The sequence below is a fragment of the Phoenix dactylifera genome, chromosome 2 (genome assembly GCF_051530095.1).
Source record: "Phoenix dactylifera cultivar Ajwa chromosome 2, Ajwa_hap1_PhDact_Kaust_v1.1, whole genome shotgun sequence".
Lineage (NCBI taxonomy): Eukaryota > Viridiplantae > Streptophyta > Magnoliopsida > Arecales > Arecaceae > Phoenix > Phoenix dactylifera.
The window spans coordinates 11,154,765-11,179,878 of NC_143191.1; the positions used below are offsets into that span (position 1 = coordinate 11,154,765).

At 36.8% G+C, this 25,114-nt stretch overlaps 1 protein-coding gene, 1 long non-coding RNA gene and 4 other non-coding genes across 7 annotated transcripts; 5 read left to right on the plus strand and 1 right to left on the minus strand.

Moving 5' to 3' along the window:
• Positions 1-9,764: 9,764 nt before the first annotated feature.
• Positions 9,765-18,704, plus strand: LOC113462690 (uncharacterized). Of its 2 annotated transcripts, none has more exons than XR_005514165.2 (2): positions 9,765-17,853; positions 18,050-18,704. It is a non-coding gene; the product is annotated as an uncharacterized LOC113462690 (long non-coding RNA). The 2 variants fall into 2 exon arrangements; XR_015975073.1 differs by having other exon boundaries at positions 18,053-18,704.
• LOC113462691 (small nucleolar RNA R160) lies at positions 11,251-11,324 on the plus strand. The gene has a single exon (XR_003385635.1). It is a non-coding gene; the product is annotated as a small nucleolar RNA R160 (small nucleolar RNA).
• Positions 12,277-12,350, plus strand: LOC113462695 (small nucleolar RNA R160). Its single transcript, XR_003385639.1, has one exon. It is a non-coding gene; the product is annotated as a small nucleolar RNA R160 (small nucleolar RNA).
• Positions 14,299-14,373, plus strand: LOC113462696 (small nucleolar RNA R160). Its single transcript, XR_003385640.1, has one exon. It is a non-coding gene; the product is annotated as a small nucleolar RNA R160 (small nucleolar RNA).
• Positions 14,752-14,825, plus strand: LOC113462697 (small nucleolar RNA R160). Its single transcript, XR_003385641.1, has one exon. It is a non-coding gene; the product is annotated as a small nucleolar RNA R160 (small nucleolar RNA).
• A 552-nt stretch (positions 18,705-19,256) lies between the features above and the next one.
• LOC103706619 (pentatricopeptide repeat-containing protein At5g48910-like) lies at positions 19,257-21,489 on the minus strand. The gene has a single exon (XM_008790768.5). The coding sequence runs from the start codon at positions 21,392-21,394 to the stop codon at positions 19,502-19,504; it is 1,893 nt and encodes a 630-aa protein (XP_008788990.4). The 5' UTR covers positions 21,395-21,489; the 3' UTR covers positions 19,257-19,501.
• Between the last annotated feature and the right edge of the window lie 3,625 nt (positions 21,490-25,114).

Genomic DNA, 25,114 nt, shown 5'->3' on the forward strand with positions numbered 1-25,114 from the left:
TTTTACATGAATACCTTTCCAAAATTGATATTTGCATGTATACCCTCATAAAATATTTATTTTGCTATTCTATCTATTTTTTTATTCTTATTTTTACACATGTACATATGCCATCTAATGTCGTTAAAAAATTAACGATTTCAAATTAAAATAATTAAAATATTCTTAAGGGGTAGATGTGTAAAAAAAAATATTTATGAGACGATGGCGATGGAGGACAAAAAACTAATTTTAAAATTTTATTTTATTTTTAATTAAAATAAACATGGTTTTTATTAATGGTGTTAGAAGAACCATTATATAAGGAGCATTTGTGAAAAATAGTGTTTTATAAGGGTACAAAAATAAATATAAATTTTAAGAAGATATTTATATAAATTTAAATTTTTAGAAGGATATTCATGCAAAAAGAAACTCTATTTTTAGTTTTAAAATGTATGTTTACTCGTTTCTTTTCCTCTAAGTAAGCGTTGAATTGATATATCCATTTGGATATGGGATAAGTTAAAATTGTGCAAGAAATGAATATAAATGGGAGCTACGTGCACGGAGTGACATGCCAGAGTTTCAGTTTAGAATTAGCATAAATAATTTTACGATTTGATTGGCACAAAAAATCAAGTTACTTCAATAATTGCTAAATACTAAACCAGATTGATGATTCCAAGCATAATTATCAAAACCAAGAGACTGATTCAAGCTATGCCAAAACTTTGACCGAAATTAAGATTTAACTATGTTTTGTTAATATATAGCTACTGAGGATTAAGATTAGGCAAACAAAGATGTTCATATTGAAAGCTCAAAAAATCCAACTCAGTATGTAATATGCTAGTAGTACCAAATTTTTTTCTTGAGCATCATTTTATTTATATGATGTAGAAGATGCTGTTCGAATCATTCAAAATCAATATCGTTAGCATCCAGACTTGGTGGCCTTGTGGTCATCATAGTTAGGAAAGGAGATATACTTTTTATTAAACCTAATCTAAGATCTTATAGCCATGGAGAGTTCGGCTAGAACATGGTATAAGAAATTTTAATTATATTCTAAACTCATGGACATAACTTGAAAATTTTTGTATTGGTTCAACTTGTCTTGAAGGTATGTGCTTTGACTTATAAAGGCTAAATTGAAAGTTCGAAACTATATTAAAGAGATAAAAGATTGATAATATTTGTAGTTTTGTTCATATTTTTTTTATCAATGCTACTTCTTTTGTAAAGACCGACCAAGGAGAGGATAAGAAAGATTTTGATTACTAGCCTCCTCTCTTTTCTCTCTCCTCTTCCCTCCTATTTCATTCTTCTGCCCATCTTTATATGTCCGTGGACATCCTCATATGCCCTTTCTCATAATCTTAATGAATGAGAGGATCAACCCACAGCATTTCTCAAGAAGGAAAACGTAAACCAAGCTTGAAATTATGTCCAACTAAATATGAATCTTGCTTCTCAGAAAATATTATTTTGGTTCTTTCTATATCCTATTTTAGATAGTTGCTTAAAAAAATTCGAGTTAGATGAACATGAACATAAATTGATCAAACTGAACATAAATTATTGGATAGGAATATTGGGGGCTGAGTCAGGTGTGGTCAGTCATACTGCTTTTCTTAATCCGCTTAGGATCATAAATGTAACTATCTAATTGAATTATTTAACTAATAAAGTGGTATAAATTGGTTCAAGGACCAGTTAAAGTGTTTAAAGCTAGTAAGAATAAATGTTATGCAAATTGCAAATAATGGCATGTGACTAATATATATATATATATATATCTTCTTATCAAATTTATCAAATAACGTAAGGTGTATACACTTTATTGACCAATGAAACAAAACCTATTATTCTAGGGACGTGAAGGTTTGGTTTCAATTTAGATTCCGTCAAATAGTTGGCTATTCTCCGTGCAATACATAATATTTTTTTTCTCCATTTTTTTCTTTTCTTTTGCTACCGACATACTACCAACATTAATAATATTGGAGATAAGACCCAATGGCGGCACACTAATAAGTAGGGATGCAAATGGGTCGGGTCGGGTCGAATGTGACCTCGACCCAATTCGGTTTTTTTATTCGGGTCATAATTTTGGACCCAAACCTAACCAGATAGAAAATCGGATCGGATCTATCACTATAATTTTTGACCCAACGAGTCATTCGGGTCGGGTCGGGTCCAGGTATAGCCCGGACCCAATCCAAACAATATGGGTCTAATTCAGGTCCGAGTCAGGTCCGAGTTGGGTCCAATTCGGGTCCATTCATCTGTGGCTTCAGAACTTGTGTTTGCACTCTTGCGGGTTGTAGCCTATGAGCTTTAATAATTTTACAGATTTGGGTCAAATCGGGGCAGGTCGTAGGATTGAAAATCTAAAATTATCCAAATTTTAAATGGGTCGGGTCGGAATTCAGTAAACCCATACCCGACCCAGAAAATAGAACATGTGCAATTTAGGATCCGACTCGGCCTCAGGGGTCCTCCAAAATAGGTCGGGTTGGGTCTAAGCAAGTTGGATCGGATCACAGGTCAACTCGACCCATCTGTAGCCATACTAATAAGCTCATCCTCGGATGGCTCAACCTAAGCAGTTTGAAACATAGATTGTTAAGACACATCTGAATTCTATCAAATTTTCGTGCATGAACATAACAACCAAAACGCTAGCTACTCCCCCTCCTCTTTATTATTAGTTGGCATCGGGACTTGAACTTGCCTAGACCAAGCTTTGGATTAGACAAGTATCTATCACACCTTGCTTTTTTAAATTATACACTTACTTTAAGCCTTGAGTTCTAAACTAATGACCATAAGTGAGGACACATGATTTATATTGATTAGGTGGGTTTCGCAAGAACATTTTCTATTCACATCTATTATTTATTTCATTTTAGAATTGATCTCTTCTTGTTCTTTCCTCTCTAACAATTTTCCTCCCCTCAATGCAATTCTCTATAAATGTGTATAAAAGCATCTCCATTCCAAGAAAAATGAGAGTTTCCAAAGTAGAGAATAATGAGGCACAGCCAACTTAAAAAGAGAAAAAGAGTGATAGATTCCTTGGCAACCCTTTTGTAGATTAGATAATGTAAGGCTTTGTCTTTAACCAATAAGCACCCTCCACCTTTTCCATTGGGCTTGTTTTAAGGCACAGGTTTCTTCTGTACATGGGGGACCTACATGTAAGTAGGATTGGAAGACTATGCATAAGCTGCCTTGAATTGTTCCCAAAGATGCAAATTAAACAAATAAGCAAGTGTGCATGAGATTAGTTGGCAAGGCACTCCTTTTGGGAAAGCTAAAAATAAACAACCAAATCCATCTAAAGCAAACAAGGCTGGGAATGAGGATTCGGGATCTCTCAAGCCTAGTTTCACTTTAACTTTCCAACAAGGACCTCAGTATAAGCATGGAACACCTCTCCCTATATAGAGATGTATAACTGAATTTTAACTTGGGTCTAGCCAAGGTTGACCGGATGATGGAGATCCAGTATCGATGATCCAAGCTGTTGTACATAATCCACTATCTAGAAATTGCTTATGCAGCAAAAATCATATGCTTTGAGACTCTAACCCATGCCTTGAGTAGTAAAAACACAAATATTGTTTTATGTTATTTGAATTATTCATTTTTTGACCTCTCAATGTATAGGCTAGGGATCTTGAAGTCACATTTTTTCGGTCTGTAATGAATGCTCTAGAGGAAGTAGATCACATCTAATAGCTTCGGTCATTAGTATTAGACCTCCATTATCGAGTCAGGATAAAACAGATTTAAGTTAAAATTTATATATGCACGTATGTATGTGTGTGCTCCAAAATTTGGTTGATGGATTTGAAGCAAGAACCGATCAGTCCTAATTGAACGGTGAAGGTCTGACATTGATAATCCGAGTAATCATAAATGATCTATTAGTTTTAAACTACTTATGCATCCAAAAACATATGATTTCGAGATCCTTGGCTTATATATCGAGTGGTAAAAGATATGCATTACTCATATTATTTGAACTATTCATTTTAACTCTCCGATGTATTAGGAGTCTCCAAATCATATAATTTTTGATATGTTAAGCAGATCAGAAGTAGTTGATCACATCCATGGATCAAATCATCAGTGTCGAACTTCCGTCATCTAATCATTATTGACTATCATCTAACTATTTATCTTTTTGGTTATTTTTCTATCTATCTATCTATCTATATACATACATCTATGTATGTATATATGTATGTATCTATATATTATATATCTCATATATGTGTGTGTGTGTGTGTATGCACATGCCATGGTTGCATAAGCTTAATATCATATAATTAAGACTCATTTCTATGGACTCACTAGGATTGGATATATATAATTTATGTGAGGGAACACATAGATGATCATGTTGATGCAAGAGGAAGCAAAGATGACCGAGATTTCATTTGATAAATGCATTTCCACTTTATAGAAGGTTATGTATAGAGAATCTTGTGTACAAATATTGAGCAACACTATGGAATGAATAGATTCGTCGACCACAAATGAAGTTCTAGTAGTTCCAAATATTATTGTGGCAATTTCAGAGCTTGGAACTCCATTTAAGGGAAAAGTGAGGACAAAATAAAAATGAAAGTGGTACCGTTAAGAGTTCTTCTTTGGGCACTAATGCATAATCCTCTTCTAACATCAGTTTTACTAACAAAATTTGTTGATAACTAGTTGAGAGAATTTTGTTTTTAATTATTATCATGTCTAGACTAGCTAAGTCAGTCATGAATGGGCCGACATCACTCTTAAAACTCACCCATAGAGTATGTACTTTTCTAATCTTAGTCATACATACAATGTATCCTAATGGTCTTAGTTTAAGATTAGCATTTAATAATTGTATGTAAGCTAAGTCCAAGCTCCAACTGTACAATGCATAACTTTAAGGTTTAAAATACCAATTCCTTCAACAGTTGGAGATTTATCACAAACATCTAGTTTAATGACGACCGACCCAATAATGATTGGCATCAAGCTAAGAAATGGTACTAGGTTCTGCGGTCTATGATAGCAACTAAGTACATTAGTAAGATACATCCTACTATGGAGAGGAAAAATATAGAGGGCTCCATAATTCCACTACAGCAAGACAGGACAAAGCTGACTTATGCCTGCCGATGCTAGGTAGAGGCGTTGGTAATTTTAGCTCCGACGCCAATATTTGCCGGCGCTTCAAAATAGCATCAGCAAGCATGAAAGAGCAGACGATGCTTGAAAGTGTCGTCGGAAGCCTTCACTAAGACGATGTTTTCAGGCGTTGTCATAGGTGGCAAGCCGGGCCTAGGACGACGCTTTTAGTGTTGTCTGTGTCAGCTGGTCTAAGAGATAATTATCTTTGGTTGGCCCACCTATGGGATTATCTTAGGTTGTAAGTTGTAACTCTTTCTTCATAATAAGCAGTCCTATGTGCAACATAATTAACTTGAAAGCCTAGGAGATGTCTTAATTGGGAGATGGGGGATGTCAGCTTGCTTTCCAAAAGATGTGGTTATGCAGCTCCTAAACATCACCACACAAAATGATGATAGGGGATTCAATGATTGCTCCCATGCATTCATACCATCTTTTTTGACACCTAAGACCAAATTCTTAGAACCCACCCTTTATCATAAAGGTTGCTCCTTTCACTAGAATCTGCGGACGTGAAGACCACTTCTTTTGAATTTTGCCTACCTCTTTTCCTTGATCTAAAGAAACCCAGTACATTGGATTGGAAAGGTTCTTTTGGGAGTGAAAAGGACTTCCTAAATCTATGACCATGGCTCTGCCCCACCATTTATGTCACAGTCCCATCGTGGTAGCTTACAAATAGTAGGGAAATACTGAATTTGAATCTAGGTATTCATAGATTCACTGTAATCCAACAAATAGAAGATAATGAAGTTTCTTTGAAGCATGGATTACGACAAAGACCGGACTTATGATGAGCTGGTAATGCAGCTGATTTGAACTTCCAGAAACCCACACTGATACTAACACCTAGCGAGGCAATTTATGCAACATTTTTATACTAAAAACCACATCGAACTTTATTATCAATTTGAGGCAAATGGATGCCATAGACGTCTCATTCGCCAATGCTAGGTGCTATCATCTTAGGAGTTCTAACTTAGGGAAATCCTCCTCTAAACTTTTGCATGAAGTGATAGGTCCTCTCTCTTCAAGACAAGAAAGAGCCAATCTTTGGTTGACCCACATGCACATGTACCATGCTTGGATTCAAAGATCCATGAAGCGCATGAGATGGTTGTAGGAAGATGCTGAGTTACTTGCTAAATTTCCTTGTTTTTGCTAAAGCTATAGATCCATGAATGCTTTCGAGCAGTATCCAACAAACCAAACACTTTGTTTGCATGTCGATGAGAGTGGTCCTATGGCATCTTTGTTTTCTCAGAGGACGTTATGGCAATGTAGTTGAAAGCCACTTAGGCATGGTGTTGCTAGGACTAGTGACCACACAGCGCCCACGTCTCATGTTCTTGAGCCTTACATTATCTCCGAGCTGTGAACCTCCCGGATTTCTCCATTCAAGAGTGATTGATGCTATTTGGGCTGCTAGTTTTTCCTGGCGTGTTGTATAATGTGCATGGAAGCATGCAAGCGATCATCACTGAAGTAGTCCATAGTTTTCAAGGTTGAAGTTTGCACATCACATCTCTGCTATAAAACTTCATTTGCAAAATTCCAATCTCTGAAACATAAAAAAAAAGAAAAGGTCAGTACTCCGTCATTGTTATCAATAGGTTGAATTCATTGCTGGTCCGATGGTATTGTCATTCGGTTGGCAGCGATGGCGATAACTCGTAGTCTTTGCTCAGCTCGGTTCCGATTTCAGTAGAAGTAACTGTCAAGATATGGAAGCCTGTCTTCAGATCAGCCAAGGAGTCGAAAGTACTGTGAGTAGTAGCAAGCTGGACTGCAACATAGTGATAGAGGTATAAGGTACACTGTCCTTGTCATAGGATGCCACTTCCACCATGATCTTCGGCTGGAACCTAACTTGCTTGCTCATGAAGGAAGAGCTGCTCTGCCATTCTGGTCTTGTTCTTATGGGAGGTCAAGCTTGTGTTGTGGTGTTTGCAAGTGACAGATCAAAGCTATCACATATGGTTAGACAGAAATGCGAAGATCTTCGAGGATAGAGAATTCTATTTGAGATCAGTAGCGGACAGAGCCTTGGCACAGGCATACGAGTTGGTGAGCGCTGCAGTTGTGAGTTCACCTAGAGGCGACAGGGACATCCGGGGTTTCTCTTTGACTCCTACAATGTCTAGGTAAGCGATGATACCGATGGTATCCTGGGAGCCCCCACCTTTTGGTTTCCTCAAGATGAATTTTGATGGTAGAATCTTAGAGAGCGGTAGCAGATGCGGTGTGAGTTTTGTGATCAGAGACCATGACTCCAGATTGATTGCGGCTAGAGGTCGGCGTATCTTAGATGAGTCTGTCCCAGTGGCGGAGTTGCGAGGGCATGGGAAGGCCTCGTTTAGGCCAGAATGCACCTGGGCGCTCAGTGGGTCCTACTTGAGGGAGACTCGACTACAATGGTCAACTGGATTCGGAGCGGGCGTGTCAGGCCAGACTGCACCCTCTTGTCTATGATATCTGCTATCTTGTGGGAGAGTTGGACTTCTTCTGAGTCACGCATGTCTTTCGTGAAGCGAATAGTGCGACGGATTGGGTCACCTCATTCGCAGCACACCACTCTGGAGCCGTCCTATGGAGGGATTTGGAGTGAGCGCCGGTGGCACTAGAGTGAGTTTTGCTTTTTGATTATTCTGAGCGTTCTCACGATTTGTAGTGAGACGCCGGTACGCCAAAAAAAAAGAAGAAGCTATAATTTTCCTCCGACTTCTGCAGGGAATTGAATTGAATTCCTAGGAATGGAATTTTTGTTGGCACGAATAAGCATTTGATACCATCGAGATGAATGAACGTTCTAATATACATGCATCTGCTTCACAACTTAATCGAATTTTTATAACTAAAGCACTGAAGTTGTTTCCTGTAATGAGAGCATTGAGTGGATATTAGGTCTCCTTGAAAGGTTTGGAAAACTGAAGAGATCGTCTGTAGAGATTGCTGAGGAAATCAGGGTTGTATTAATAGTCCTTACTTCTGAAGGGTGCATCTTGAGTAACGGTGATAAGGATTTCATAAGAAAACCAAAAAAATCAGCAATGTATTATTATGAGTGAAGGAATGCTGATCCTTTGAATCATTTCTTTTAGGTGGCTGTCCAATCTGGATTAGAAGCAGGTTGGCCAACCAAGAGGTGATGAAGACTACGCCTAAAGAGAGGAAACCAACCTAACCCATTTTTATTCGGAGCTAAATCACAAAAAAATCCATTATGCGATCAGGATTGGCTAGAGCCCAATTAGATCTCAAGCCAGGTTAGTCAGACTATCCAAATTTAATGAACTTTGGAGGATAAGCCATGTAAATGGTCATCCCATGGGCAAACCATGTTTCAATCAACAGACAACAGCTCAATTAAAAAGATTAGTAGCGGGGGTAACAACTCTTCAAGTTCATATTCAGAAGCTCTTTGCAGCACTAGTACAAAGTAGAGACATTGTAGTCTCATTGGCATGTTGAGAGGATTTTTGAGTGATGCACAATTTCTTTATTTACAAGCTATATTGACACTCACTAGCAAAGTTCATTGGTACGGTACGATACAGAAATTTTTTTGGCATACTGAGTGTCGGTATGCTATTCGTACTAATATGATATGGTATGCTTCGTACCGTCCGATTCGGGTTGGTAGAGCTTAGCTTGCTCACCAAATATGTGAATAAGCAAAGTAAAATCAAGCTTTAGTTTCTTAGGCTTGGCTTGGTTACATGTATGGGGTATTCTACCTCAGTGCAGTAACATCAATCAAGGCCTATGTGGGCCAAAAAGCCCATTTATGGGTCTTAGCATTAAGAGATGCCCCACTCATCCAAGTAGATCCATTGAAGCCCTAACCCTTAACTTGTCCATTCCGTATTAGTGAATATTAAAAAAATTAGAGCTTCAACCTAGATACGACAGGATGGTTAAGACCAGCCGGTGGGATTAGAGCCCCTCCCAATCGATTTATTAAAAAAAGAAAATTAGGATTCTCAAGAGGGATAGTTGTCCCATCAAAACCCATCAGCGTGATAGCATCTTTTGGGAGAGAGGTCCCAAACTTTTCGAAAAAAACAAAAAAATTAAAAAACCTCCTAAAAATTTAAATTTGTACCAACATTCTTTTAAAATTTATATTTATTTTTTATCTTTATAAAACACTATTTTTCACAAATGCCCATAATATAACATTTTTCTAACATCATTAATAAAAATCATATATATTTTAATTAAAAATAAAATAAAATTTTGAAATTAATTTTTTGTTTCCATCACAAACATTTTATAAATATATTTTTTTATATATTTATTTATTCAAAATATTTTGGTCATTCTAATTTAAAATTGTTAATTTTTTAACGACATTAGATGGCTTGAATATACATGCAAAAATATGAATAAAAAAAAGAGCAAAACAAATGTTTTACCAAGATATACATGTAAATATCAATTTTGAGAGGTATTCATGCAAAATTTGATATTTCGGAGTATTCAAGGAAAATAAAAAAAAGCTAAAAAAAAAGAGAACAGTACTAACTCCCACGTGTGTCAAACATGCCAAAGACGGCCATCATAATACTCACGTGCCCGAATTTAGCAGTAACCAAACGAAGCCAAAACCCTAAACCCTAAGCTTAAAGAGAGCAGAGCATGGGCAGCGAGAAGGCGCCGCCCTGAAGGCCGGTTGGTGAAGCGAATGGAGGCGGCTCAGGGTAACACGGCGGGCCGTCTTTTGGTCACCGATTCCATTGGCTTCGAATCCTCCATGTCGGATCCATCGGTATCAGTAATCCATCTATCCTTCCGTTGAGCCCTAAATCCCCCTCTGTATCTGCCTCTTTTCTCTCACGCCAATCCCTTTCCAACTCCTCAATATTTGTATTCCTCAAGGTTTATACTTTATATATTTTGCCTGGAATGATAGTTCGGACTGCATCAAATAACCTTCTTTTCTCCGCTTTGTGTCTCCGGTCATGCAAGCCTATGCTTTTTCTGTAATTTGTTCTTCATGATATTAGAGAATGTTTCCTATATTTACAAAGATTTAAGAATCATACTCCTGGTTGCAGGGTTGTCCAATATAAACTTAGACTTACTTTCTTCTTGCACCATTAGCCCCTTGCTACTATGAGGTTGGTTGCAGGGAAACAGTGAGAAAAGGTTTCAAGGTGCTATATTGACATACTGGCAGGAGAATCTAACTACATGGAATGATACGAGTACTTTATTCCATGTGATCTCTTCTGTCAAAAATGGACTAACTTATTAATGTATTTCTTTGCTTTAGTTGATACTTGAATTGTACAGATGCAGAAACCAGGATACGTAGGGTTTGCCACAACCATGTTAAATGTTGACTTGAGATTTAGGGAGTCAAATCGTGGAATCAATGAAACGAAGTAGTTTATTTTAGTCAACAGTTGTTTGATCATTTCATTTTGCAAGCAGAATATAGTACAGTAGAACTTAAAAGGATGTCAGAGTAATGGATCATAGTAGTTGTCAATTGACTAATAATCTGTGATGTTTAACCCCTAGGTTTTTGTATAAGATACTTAAAAATGGTTGCAGCTTCGTTGATAAATAAAAATGGGCTTAGTCCTTGTTTGGTTGATGAATATAAACTTTAGAAGTTCTTTTCCAATCCTTTTAGTATGCTTTTTTTGTTCTAATTCTTCTTGGCTTTGAAAGATATTTGAGAGCATTTGTGCAATGCATATCACTCTTGCTTATTAATTTACAACCTCCATCGAAAAAATGTCCCCTGGGTTATCTGGGACATTTATATTTGTAACTTTACCCTTCTTATTCTAGTGCAATATCTCTTCTTTCAAGTTCATTTTTAAGCATAAAACATCTTCATTAACTACTTTTTCAATTCGTATTATGCTGGCATTGTTACTTTCGTAAGAAACACAACCACTGCTTGCATGTATCACATGCCATGTTGTAAACTATCTTCATCTAGGTGGATTTTTGAATTGAGGAAAGTAAAGGTTGTGTTTAGTATTTGTATAATGCTATTTGTAAGTTAATGTTGCCTTTGGACTTAAGCCATATTTATCTGAACATACTAAACATCAATGACAAAGCAAAATGATGAGATATTTTGATCTGAAATTAGTGTGGATAACCCACATGGTCTTCAAAGTTCTCTGATTGCTTTGTTGTTATGTGCCCTGTCCCCTTCTTTCATGCTGTGATACTCCATGACTTATTCCACATATTTACTGGATCATTGCTGCCTGATCTTAGGTTATGGTGCACACCATAAAAAAATTGTTAGATAGTTTGTGCATTTGCTCATGTTTCTACCTCTATTTTTGCAAATAAGAGCTAGTAAGTCAAAACCTACTCATTTCCATAAGAATCATGATTTTAATAGTTATATTGTGCATGCCCTTTCTTCCCTTAAGAATCATGCTTTTAATAGTCAATATTTTGCATCTCCCTCTTTCTGTTATGAGGAGTCATAGAAGATTAATACAATTCTTACCCTAATTAGAGGATTCTTGCATTATGAAAATTATTAAATTACTCATCCATTTGTTCCTCATATTTCAACTTCCATTTATGAAAATGCCTAGGTTGGCTATAGGTTATAACTTTACTCACCTCCAAACTTGACCTTACTAGATTTAACACTTATTAACTTTCACTCTTCCTTCCATCATCCTTTAAGCCTGAACCTTCAAGCATTGCCAGGATTTCCAGCATTATCAGTTTTCTATTTAAATTCTCCTTGATTTCATACTAATTCGAAATTCTTATTTTATATGGAATACCCTTGGGTTATCTGGGACATTTATATTTCTAACTTTACCTTTCTTATTTTATTGCAACATCATCGTTCAACTTTATTTTTAAGCATAAAACCTCTTTAGCAACTCATTTTTGAATTCATATTATGGGGGCATCACTACTTCCGTAAGAAACACCACCACTCGCATGCATGCATCGCATATCATTTTGTAATCTAATTCCATCTTCATCTAGTTGGCTTTTCGAATTGAGGAAGGTAAAGGTAGCATTAATGTGTTTGTATAATACTTCTAGTAAGTTAATGTAGCCTTTGGACTTAAGCCTTTATCTGAACATACTGAACATCAAAGGCAAAGCAAAGTGATGAGATATTTCGATCTGAAACTAATGTGGATAACACACATGGTCTTCAAAGTTCTCTGATTGCTTTATTGTTATCTACCTCTTCTCCCTCTTTCATGAGGTGGCGGTGACCCTCCATGACTTATTAGACATATTTAATGGACCATTGCTGGCTGATATTATGATATCTTGTACTATGAAAAATTGTTAAATACTTTGTGCATTTGCTCATGTTACTACCTCTATCTTTGCAATCAAAGCATACTCATTTCCATAAGAATCATGCTTTGGATCATCGATATTGTGCATCCCTTTGCTTCCCTTATGAAGAACTGTAGAAGATTTAATGTACTTCTTCGCCTAATTAGAGGATTCTTGCATTATGAAAATTATTAAATTACTCATCCGTATGCTCCTTATGTTTCAAATTCCATTGATGCAAATGCCTATGCTGGTTATAAGTTATAACTTTATTCACCTCCAAACTTGATCTTACTAGATTTAGCTATCATTAACCTCACGATTTTCATTCTTCCTTCCATCATCTTTTAAGCCTGAACCCTTCAACCATTGCCAAGATTTCCAACATTATCAATTGTTTATTTGAATTCTCCTTTATTTCTAACTAATTAGAAATTTTTGTTTTGTATGGAAGAGTTATTTCTATTCAAAATAATCAAAAGTGTGGTGGCACTAATGATGGAACGTTCCTTAATCTTTACATTTATATGTGATCAATTAGCCTATCGGGTTACAATGGCTGTACTAGTTACCAAACATTGCAAATAGATGAGCATTTTTTTAACATGTAAATAACATGACATTGTCTTCAAAGTTCTTGGACTGTATTGCTATAATCGTGAATTCACAACCTACTGGAATGAGACAGCACCATCAGTACCATGTCATTTTGATGTAAAATTGGCACTGGTATTGGTGTTAGGACATCGAAACCATCTGTATCGATATGTACCAGCTGTACCAGTGTGTACCTATGACATTATACCTGGTTGTACCGGTTGGTGTTGATTTTCTTTTTTCATTCTTTTTGATGCTGTTAGTTTTGTTAGATATCATTGGTACTGGTAATGCAGCAATACCACACCATTTTGATGAAAATATTATATGGGGGATGGCATCCCTATTTGTATCCATGACTTTAATGCTACCAACACTTTCTCATGAACTTACAACCTCTATCTCTTAATCCTATATTGTTCATCAGAATATCCTTGTAGTTCTTCATAACATTTCTCTCTTTGTTGCTAAAATCGTACGACTCATGATCAAAATGGCCCTCAATATGGAAAAATAATATGGATCATATCTTTGGATCAAGATTAGCTAGGGTGATAGTATCTAGATCCGTAATTTGAATTATAAAGTCCCTTGAATCATAAGATTCGAAATGATTTTGCTATTTAGATATTACTAAATCATGTGTCATTCCATTTTCTGTAATTTATTTGTTTATATGGTTTTTGAATTACTTATTGTGAATAAATCTCGAGAAAAATTATACACTTGTTATCTGGATTTATGAAGTTAAAAATACAAGAAAAAGTTTAGTATTTTTGTAGACATTTGTAAAAACCTATCCTTATTTTTTCTTTTATTTAAACATTCTAATTAATATGATAATTGAATTAGTCATACACAATATTTGCCTCATTAGGCATGCTAGATGTAGGCTTATGTTTGTGGAAACAAGATTTCTTGTATGTATGACTTTATTCTTCATTCAGGTACTTATTTTCGGGGCTCGTATGTTATTTTTTACATTTCTTATAAGTTTTAAAAGTTTCTCAAAGAATCAGACTAAATCTTTTCGAACCTTGATCCAATCTGATTCAACCTGCTCTATGATTTATGACTTGAGCCCGGGCTTAACAACACTGGTTCTTTTCTAACTTTACCATTGCCAATGTATGAATATATACTTCAATCTTAACATGCTTTCATAGTTAATACAGGGATCTCATCTAAACAGATTTGGTTACTGCCTTACCCTGCATGTATTCATTCCAAAAGCAAAGCAAAATGATGAGCTGTTTTGATCTGAAATAAATGTGGATAACATGTAAAGGTCTTCAAAGTTCTCTGATTGCTTTGCTGCAATGCATTACTGATGACATCTGCAATGGCTTCATATGATTCCCCTTCGTATCCTTGTCCTTGCAGCATTTGTCTTTTTAAGCATAAACACTCTATTTACTACTTTATTTAATTAACATGACTTTGTTAGATTTTTGTTTGCTTTCCATGAAAAGCTCTCCCTGATGTTTTATTTGAATGCAGAGATCACATACAACCTCGATAGCTTATTCCAAGTTTCATCTAGCCTATTCAAATTATATATAAAACGAGCAAAAAAAAAGGACATGACAACTAGCATTAGCAGTCATGGTTTTAATAATTACTGTAGTCTTCACATATAGATGATCTTATTAGGTTTTATTTTATCTTTCATATTACTAGTGATGGCAAAGCAAAATGATCAGTTTTTTGATCTGAAAGTTATGTGAATATTACATTATGGTTTGTAAAGTTCTCTAATTGCTATGGAAGTGTCTATGGCCTGTCATATGTATCAAATAAGCAACTTACTGAATGATTTCTGTACTTGCTCCACAAGTTACATCATTAATGTAACCAACTTACTACTTACAAAATAGCCATCTCTAACTTTCCAGATATGCACTTATTAACATCTATATGTTCACATTTCCTACAACTAGTTAAGTTGTATGTTCGAATACATGTATAGAAGGAGAACTAGAACCTAATTAATGATGCGGATATTTGTATAGCCCTAGGGATTATCATATGAATCCATTAGATCTGTTCTAGATTTATCTTGTTGCTTCTTAATTTGTTTCCTGCACCATGTAAAATTTTCACCTGCTATCCTTCAGCTGCCTCTTGAGTCTTACTCTTTCTGTCCATTCTTATATTTAACTTGTTATCTTTCTTTCCTTGTTTGCCAATGTCGCAACCTTTGTTTCTCTTTGACAAACCTTTTGCTTACAGCTATACACCCTTGAGGCTAATTTATTCTCTAACTTGATATATATTTTAAACATTCAGAGGAGTTCCTGCATTGATCCGCGTAAATGTTTTATCTGTGATCATGTGTATAGAGGATACAATGAGGTGTTTCTTACTTTCAGACTCATTGCAGGGTTTTGCTGTTGGTATAATTTTAGGATATTTTAGCTTTATACGGAGGGTTGGCATGATTTGATGGTTGTTTAGGCTTGTAGAGAGGGAGGACAAGACTTGTTGCTTATTTAGGTTCATAGTGGGGAGTGCATGATTTGTGGGTTATTTAGGTGTATAAAGCTTTTGTGGGAGATGGTGTAGAAAGATTTAGGCCCCATTTGGGGGAGCTTTTGGAAGGCCAAAAAGCACTTTCTGGCCCTCCAAAAGTACTTTTGGATGAAAAAGGATGTTTGGTAAAAACTTCGGAAAGCTGTTTTAGCTTTTCCAGAAATCTGAAAACAGCTTTATGAGAGAAGCTCCATTTTGAAGCTTTCCGAAAATGCTGTTTTCAGTTTTGTCGGAAAGCTGTTTTTTGACCAAAATATCCCTATTTAAAAGTTTCTTTTTCCTCCCAAAACCCTCCATCCCACCGCCTCTTCCTCTCTCACCCTTCCCTCTCTCTCTCTCCCTCTCTATCTCCTTCTCAACGCCGCCGGCCTTTTTTTTTTTTTGGCGAACCCATGGCTGCCCACGATGGCAGTCACCATGCTGGCCACCACCCATGGCCGGCGACCCCTCCGCAGGTTGTTGCGACGCCATCCATGGCAAGCGGCCGGCCTGTAGGCCTCCGCCAGCCGCGGGACCACAACGTCCCAGCTGCGAGACTGGGGAGGTGAGCCGCAGCGAAGCCCCCATGGCGGCCGGCCGTAGGGTGCTCTTTTGGGCGGCAGCGTCCTTCCGTGGAGACTGCCGCTGGCCATGGCCCGACCCCCTCCCGCGGCCGCTACGGCCCGACCCCCTTTCGGCGCCGTCGGCCTCGCGAGAGGAGAAGAAAGGAGAAGGGAAGAGAGGAAGGAAGGAGAAGAAGGGAAGAAAAAAGAAAAGAAAAAGAAAAGACAAAAAAAGAAGAAAAAGAAGAAAAGGAAGAAAAAGAAAAAAAAAGAGAAGAAAAGAAAAAGAAAAGAAAAGAAAAGAAAAGAAAAAATAAATAAATAAATGCATAAATAAGGAGAAGAAGAGAAGAAAAAGAAAAGAAAAAAAGAAGAAAATGAAAGAAAAAGAAGAAAAGAAGAAAAAAAGAAAATAAAATAAATAAATAAATGCATAAATAAATATGTATATAAATGAATGAATAAATAAATAAATAAGATAATAAATAAATGCATAAATAAATATGTATATAAATGGATGAATAAATAAATAAATAAGATAATAAATACATATATTTCAATGAAATGAAATAATAAATAAATAAATAAAAATATTAGTAATTATTTAACCAATTTTATCTTGTAGCTAGAAAATTTGTTAGAGAGATAAATGGTCGAATTTACACTAATAATTATAATATTTTATACATTTATTATTGTATTATATTATAAATATAATATTATATTACATTATATCATAATACATTGATATGTTGTGTTAAATAATTTAATATTATATTAAATTATTATCCTATAGTTTACAATATTATAGTACTATATTATAATAAGATTATATTACATTATATTAATATTATACTATATCATATATTTATATATTATTATATATTATATTTTATTATGCTCTGTTGTATAATATTAGTAATGTCTTTTATGGTCATTTTGTTATACAAAAGTACTTTCTCAGTTTGTTTACCAAACATGTTAAAGTGCCGCAACACTTTAGAGATGTAGTTATCAAACAACAAACAGCTTTTTATAAAAGCTCTACTTCAGACAGATCTACTTCCAAAAGCTCTACTGCTAACAGCTCCTCCAAACAGGGCCTTAAGTCCGGGGAAGGTTGAAGGGCATGATTCGTTGGTTATTTTGGTTTATAAGCTTACTAGTGAGATGACGCATTCAGATGGGGGAGTTGTGGAGGGAGGGAATGCACGATTTGTTGGTTATTCAGGTTTTATAAGCTTACAAGAGAGATGGTGCAGAAAGATTCAGCCTGTTGATCTGAACCCTGCTGCTGATGCGAGGCTTGCTGATTAAGTGGATAAAGCTCATCGACAACACGTTGCTTTAAATCTCTGCTGACAATTTGCGGTTTTATGGCAGGAACATCAAAAAGTTGATGATTTGAGATAAAAAAATATGTTCAGGCTCGAAAATCAGATTTTTATGCACAAATGAAGGTCAAATAGGGATAACCTGGCATTTCTCATCTCACAGTGAAACTTGTACCTACATTCTCTCAACAATGGAGATGAATTCTTTCTTGTAAATTCTGTGTTCTCAATGTAAAGTTTTGAACTGCTTGTTAAAGCTTGTTTCTCCTTCTTGCACCGGCCAAGATGCAGTAATTGCTTCCTCAAACCAAACCACATCAACTTAGTATGCAATCATTGTTATTCCAAGAAACCGCATTGGGGATGGGCTATTGCAATGAAAGGTAAATGAAAAGTCTCATCATTCTAGCTATCTGCATACCCTTCAAGCATCCTATGCTGAGTGACAACATCCAGTTCTTTACTTTTTTGAACTATTTTTTGTGCACAACATGAATCCTTTTCTATCAGATGGAAAGAGTTGTTGCATAAAATGTACTTCTAAGTAATTGTCTGATAGATCTTTCTTTCCCCATGAAGAAGAAAGGTTATCTTACTCAAAGCCCATGCTTTACACCATACGCATGGAGCTGCTCTGCTATGCTGAGAGTATGCAAGAACAAAGACGAAGGTGAAGTGATCGGACCCGACCGGTTCGATGAGCATTTGGTGGTAAAGGTGGATGTATTTGAGGGGACGTTGCTGCACACTGAGGCAGCTGATCAGGGTGTACTTTGAGGGAGTCCAGGACCATTTTGGCGTACTTAAGGCTGCCTGGGTCTGAAACCGCACAGAATCCAGTGAGGTGGCCGGTGGAGTAGTCATGGGTTATTCGGAAGGATTTGATGATGAGAACATGGCCGTGGGCACTTTGTTGGAGCAGGAAGAGATTTGAGTGTTGGGTTGGTAATTGGTTTGTTTTTGAGACTGTTGGGATGACAGAGAAGGGAACTGAAGCTAGTGAAGTCATGAGCTTCAGCTACTTCAGGAGGGGGAAGAAGAGAGGGAAAACAAGGAAAAACATAGTAACCGTTGGGAAGACGTTGGGACTTCCGAAGAGTAGAAGGCTTCCTTAGTTGTGGGTTATTTTTCAGGGATATTTATGTTTAGTCCAGTTTCCTTTTTTATAAAGAAGGTTATGTTTTAGTACAGAAATGGAGACTATTAATTACATTTTATATAACATGGTTGTTCATGTTTTTTTTTTGTCTTTCTTTTGGTTGGGGATGGGGGGGTACAGAGCATAACATGGTTTATTGAACTCATCGAAAGTACATCATAACAGATATATAACCCACTTTAGAATAGAATGTTTTTTTTTCAAATGATAAAATTGAATACTCAACTTCTAGGGTTCCTCCTTTTGCAACTCTTACATGAATACAGCTATATATTTGCATATATACCTGAAATTTGATCATATTACCTCTTGAATTGCATGCTAGGAAAAAAGGCTCGCATTTGTTTGTTTTGGCAGTAAAAAAAAAAATAAAATCAATCGATAGTTTTTTAGAGATTTTGTAAAGGTGGATGTTTCATTTTTCTCCAAAAATCTAAAAGCAAAATCAGACGGAAAATGGAAATGAATTATGTTTTTCCTTTACCATTTTCCTCTGTAATAAGCACTTTGAGAATTGGAAAATTTCTTTTAAGTGGGGGAAACATAACCAAGCTTTATCTCATTGGCTGTTATATCCATGTTCGATCGTATCTCGTGATAACGAGAAATCATCTTGTTTTGATTATATTTTTAATTTTTCGTGTTAATATCTTGCATGAATGGATGTCCAATGATGTATAAGATGGTGAAATGATAAAAGACATCAATCATCTCATTGCAAATCTTATAGCTCTGCTGTCTTGTTTTGTAGCTCTACACAAGTTATGCCTCATCTAAGATTGTTGAAAAATTCAATTAGCTGTTCCGCCAATTCTCCTGTACACTCTCCAGTTAATGGGGGTAAAGAATTAGTGTAATTCCAATCATGGTGGCTACCAGTAGTCCATGCAAGAACAGGATCCTTTCCCGAAGTGATGGAATCTATTTGCATCCCTAACAATTATATCCCTCTGATAGAGCTTAGAAAGAAGCTTTATGGCAGAATGACAATCTCCACACATACGGAGGTTCTTCACCACCCTAATGGTGGTGCCTGCATTAGTGCTGATAAGTCCAAAGGCTACTGCAAGCTTCTCACTGTGAAGAGCTAAGGAGCTTTCTTTCACTTCCTCTTCCTGTATATCCAGTAACACCTGTGTAATATCAGGCTCATATCCTGCAAGCTTCAATTGCTCCCCGATTTCATCCAGCATCTCGTATATTTCCTTCTTCCTGGGATGAGAAACATCTCCAGCTATGAATTCATGAACCACCCCAGCTAATTCAATAGAGCTGCAGCCAGGCACCTTCCTTACTCCTCTCTCTGACATCATTTTCCTCACCTTATGAACTCCATTCCAGTTATTCGCCATGGCGAAAATGTTCGATAGCAGAACATATGCAGCATGATCATCTGGAGCAGCTTTAATGAGCCTAAATCCAGCCTTCTCACCTAACTCTAGATTCCTATGGATTCTACAAGCACCCACCACAGCCTTCCACATAACTGCATCGGGTTCCATCGGCATTCCTCGAATCATCTCCTCAGCCTTCTCGAACAAACCTGCACGACCGAAGAGATCCACCATGCATCCATAATGTCCAATGTCAGGCTCAATCCCGTAAACATCACTCATCTTCCTAAAGTATTCGATGCCTTTATCGACCATTCCTCCATGGCTACAAGCATTCAAGACACAAGCGAAGGTTATCCTATTAGGCACCACTCCCGACGACTCCATCCTAGAGAAGAGATCCACAGCTTTTAAGCTCTGCCCATTTGTTGTGAAACCAGATATCATAGCATTCCAAGTATCCACACTCCTGCAATTTGTCACCTCAAATGTGTAGACCGCACCTTCGATGCATCCACACTTGGAGTACATATTGATCAGCGCCGAGCTAAGGTTCCCATCGAGCTCGATCCCATGCCTGTCGATGTAGGCATGTGCCCATTGGCCTTGGCCCAGAGCACCCAAATGGCTGAGCGCAGAAAGAACACTAACCAAAGTCACTCTATTCGGGCGGCATTCATGGCTCTCCTGCATCGACCGGAACATCATGATGGCCTCCTCAAACTCACCCATCTCGATGTGGTACGCCATCATTGTATTCCAAGACACCACATCACGAGCAGGCATCCTGGAGAAGAGATCATGAAGAGACTCTCCATCTTTGTTATCAGCATACCCTTCGAGCATGCTATTCCATGCAACAACATCCAGCTCAGTACTTCCGTCGAACACTTTGCGGGCGTCGCCGACCCGGCCACAGACGGCGTACAGATGGATGAGCTTGTTGCGGATGTGGGGATTGGAATGGAGCCCGTGCTTGACAAGGTGAGCATGGAGCTGCTGGCCAATGGCGAGAGCGCGCAGTTGGGAGCTCGCCTTGAGAGCAAACGTGAAGGTGAAGTGATCGGGCTCGACCGAGGCGAGGAGCATGTGGTGGTAGAGGTGGATGGATTGGAGGGGATTTCGTCTGTCGAGGTTGCCTCTCATAAGGGTGTTAAAGATGAAGGTGGGAGGGTCTTGGAGTGAGCGGAGGACCTTCTCGGCGTGCTCGAGGCTGCCATGGCCCGAGATGGCGTAGAATTCAGCGAGGCGGCCGGCGGAGTAGGCGTCGGTGGCTTGGGAGGACTTGATCATGAGGGCATGGATTTGGTTGGCCTCGTGGAGATGGGTGCAGAGTTGGAGGAGGGAGAGGTTTGAGTTCTGGGTTGGTGGAATTTTGCTTGCTGGAATTGCTTGGGGGATAGAGAAAGCAATGGAGGCTACTGAAGTCATGGCGGTTTTTCTCCGATGTCTAGTGTTTGAATAGCTTATTCGAAGTACATTCTTTAGATAATAAATAGGGGTGCTAGGTCTAAGCTAACAATGGAGCTAATGGGGCTGCGGACTGAACGACCGATTATGTAGTCAGTTACTTCAGTAGTACCCTATGGGTCGGAGATGGAGAGTTGTTCCTGGCACTTCGGAAAATTTTATTTTTTAATTTTATTGGGTGTATCCATACTCGTCAGGTATGATCCATCCGTCTTAGAGAAAAAAAAAAAATCTGTTCAAATTCTAAGTGTTTTAATTATAAAATATATATAGGTAAGTTGTGCTGCTTGGTATCTGTGTGAGAGTGAAAGATGAAAGGGCAAAGATGAAGATGAAAGGAAGGAAAAGAAGAAATATGATTCTTTCACTTTGAAATAAGAAAGCTTTATGTGTGTGTGTGTGAAGGTGTTTGGATCGCATGAACCACAATAAACTTTTCAATGGAAAATGCAAGGGATAGGGATAATATTGATGCCTCTGTAAGTAGCACCAACCCTATGAATTGCACTTAGGAGGTGGTGCGATTTACAGGGAACTCTTGATTTTATTTAGTGCTCCTATCTTTTACTAAGAAACTTATGGAGATCATAGTAAGTTGCAGCTTAAAAGTTTCTTTCTCTTAGATGAGCCAAAGTTGATTTTCCACCTCTTCTCCTATTTTTTAAGACCTCGATAATCCAACACAAGGATCAACCTATCCAAATTATATTAGCTAGATTCTTGGTTGGATTGATCTTGATTGGATTGTTCACTAGAATCACCGGATGGTCTTAGATCTCAAGATCCAACTCGGGGATAAGCCAATCCAAATTTGTTCAATAAGTGTTTTGGTTGGATTGGTTTTGATTAATCAATCAAACATGACAGTCCAACTGCATATCTCATTCGAGTTGTTAGATGGATGAATTATTCAAAAGAACTAATTTTACAGATTTACCCAAAGAAGAGTGTTTTGCTTCTATAATATGTGAATTATATATATGGTTATTTAATGTTATTTTTATAATTTTTATGGACTACCTTATGTTTATTTGATATTCGGGGATGTTGTAGGAAATAATAGATTTTTTACTGACAAAGGTCACATTTATTTATTACTTACTTACTTACAAACACAAGCATTTTAGGTTTTTCTAGATCATTATAATTCAGCATCAAGACTCCTTATAGGAGTATTTCTAAATGTGTATCAACCTTTCTTCTGCATGCACCCATGTCCAATGTATGCACATTAACCAAGATCAATATTTACGAAGGAGTTTAACTCATTTATGTATGTTGAACCCCTTTCTTTGCGTTATTCAAACTCAAAGCACTGATAGTATATTGTGCATGAGATTTCATTTTTCTTTTGCTGAGCTGTCAAATGATGATAGTTTCTAAAAAGCACTAAAGTTTTTAGGTGTATTCATCTAGGAAGCACGTAACTGAGGAATGAGTTTCAAATATAAATGTAAAAATGGCCAATTTGAATGAGTTGATTCTAAAAACAAACTTTATCCATTTTTCTTTTTTTCCCTAATAAGTATTTTATCCCATCCTATATATTTAATTTAGGAGTTGCAATTTAACATGTCTTTCCGATACGTATAAGGGGTACCATATTATATTGTGATTGATGTAAAAGAAAAAACAATATGATTTATGAAAATTATGGTGTGGTGAGTGAGATACATGTGGTCTAAAATCTTTGATGACACAAATATGAAAACATAAATAAAGAATACAACTCATTAGTAGAATTAGGGTTTCATGTTAGTGTAGAGTAGATGCACAATTCTGGATTATTGAAATCAAAAACAGGCTTGTCACTTATTATAAATTATATAAATAGATAAATAGATAGATGTTGTTAGATCAAAATATCATGGGAAGGCATGGTGCAACAAGGGTGAGGATGTGGGTAAGACTTAGATAAGAGAACAACCAAGGCACCTTAAAAAATAGGAAGTCCATTCCTCCCACCCTCCACCTCCTTTCTCCTCTCACATATGCATATACTTTCATTTTCATTATTTTTCACTTTGTTGCAGTCCAAAAAAGGCACCTATTCTGCTGTTTCTCTTGGCCACAATTCTCAACCCTCCTACCCTTATAATAAGTTGTTTCATTTTTCACTCCTATCAAAATAGGCCATGAAGATTTATTTATTTGCATTGTCATTTGAGAATATGATATTACTGAAACAAAACTGTTAAAAATGACCTTGATGCCTCATTTTTTCAGCCCTAATGCCTTGAAATTTTGAATTAGTTTCATGTAATGAAAGACTCAAAGAAATAATTAAAAAGAGGAAGAAAAAGATAAGCTCCCAACCTTTTCGATTGCCAATCAACTGAAAGTACTTTTATCTTTGAGCTTAACCGATCAACTAACACATATCTCTCTCTCTCTCTCTCTCTCTCTCTCTCTCTCTCTCTCTCTCTCTCTCTCTCTCTCTCTCTTTCATCCTCAGATATCAACTCAAATCTTCAACGTTGCATCAAAGCTATGTTACAATATCATGGCAATAGAAATTTGTTACTTTGTCCAAATTTTTTTCCAAAATGAATATTCCCCATCTTTTCTTCTATCTAAGGCTTGCAGTGGAAATGCTCTTGCATACTACTAAAACAATAACATGCCACTTAGAAAAAGAACATTGGTGGTTTACAAATTACCCATGCCGTGTGTTAATGAGAAATTATACCCAATACCATATGTATCATATAGCGGTGCACCCCACCAATTACCTCAACTTGTTTCTGTAGGCTCCATTCATCACATGCTCATGACTTTCTATAGTCCACAGGAACAAGTTAAAGTGATTGATGGCGTGCACAACCACGTGGTATATATGGTATAAGGTACAATTTCTGTGATAACCACTCTTGTCTGTACCATCAATAGCTCCATGCCATCTACCAAGCCGGCTAAGATGGAAAATTTTTTGATACTAGGGTTGCGATTTGTAAATTAGTTCATGCTATTTTTACAAAGAACTGAGAATTTACAACCATGCCTTCAGATTTCTTGTTCTTATTATAAAATCGTGTTTCCCGTAGGTTTTGCTTCGGGGCCCAGACGAGAAACCAACTGTTTGCCAGAACTAATGTTCATGATGGGCACCAAAAAGGATGCAATGTGGCATTAGTCCACATTGTCTTTTTCTCAAGCTTATATTCTATTACTTAATTTACCTAACATCCTTCACATGAATCTCTACTCTCTGAACTTATATAAACTTAACCTGAGTAAATAAACCAAGTTGAGCTTCAACTTACTATTTTTATTTAAAAATAAGATTAAAAGAAATTTAAACTTGTTCTAAATGCATCTCTACTGGTCGCCATATCTATCATTACGTACCGAAACAGAAATTAAAAGGAAAAGCCAAAGCCACCAAACTCTTTTCCTTGCCGATTAACATATAACATTTCTGACTTTGAGCACAACCCTGCAGCTAATGCGTCCCTCTCAAAGGTCGTATAACAGCCATGTTACAACCATTATTTTGCTATATTTTAGCTGACAATCACCACTGGTCATACTATGTAAATTTTTCTTCCTTTATAATTAGCATGCCAATATCCGTGAACCAAAATAATCTCATTTTATAATAGATAGCAAAACTGTTCCAATTACAAAATTTAATCATCCACCCAGTATTAATGATGCTCTATGTAATCATTCCCTCTACAT

Coding starts and splice junctions, on each gene's coding strand:
- LOC103706619 (XM_008790768.5), bottom strand. CDS start 21,394: ATGACTTCAGTAGCCTCCATTGCTTTCTCTATCCCCCAAGCAATTCCA.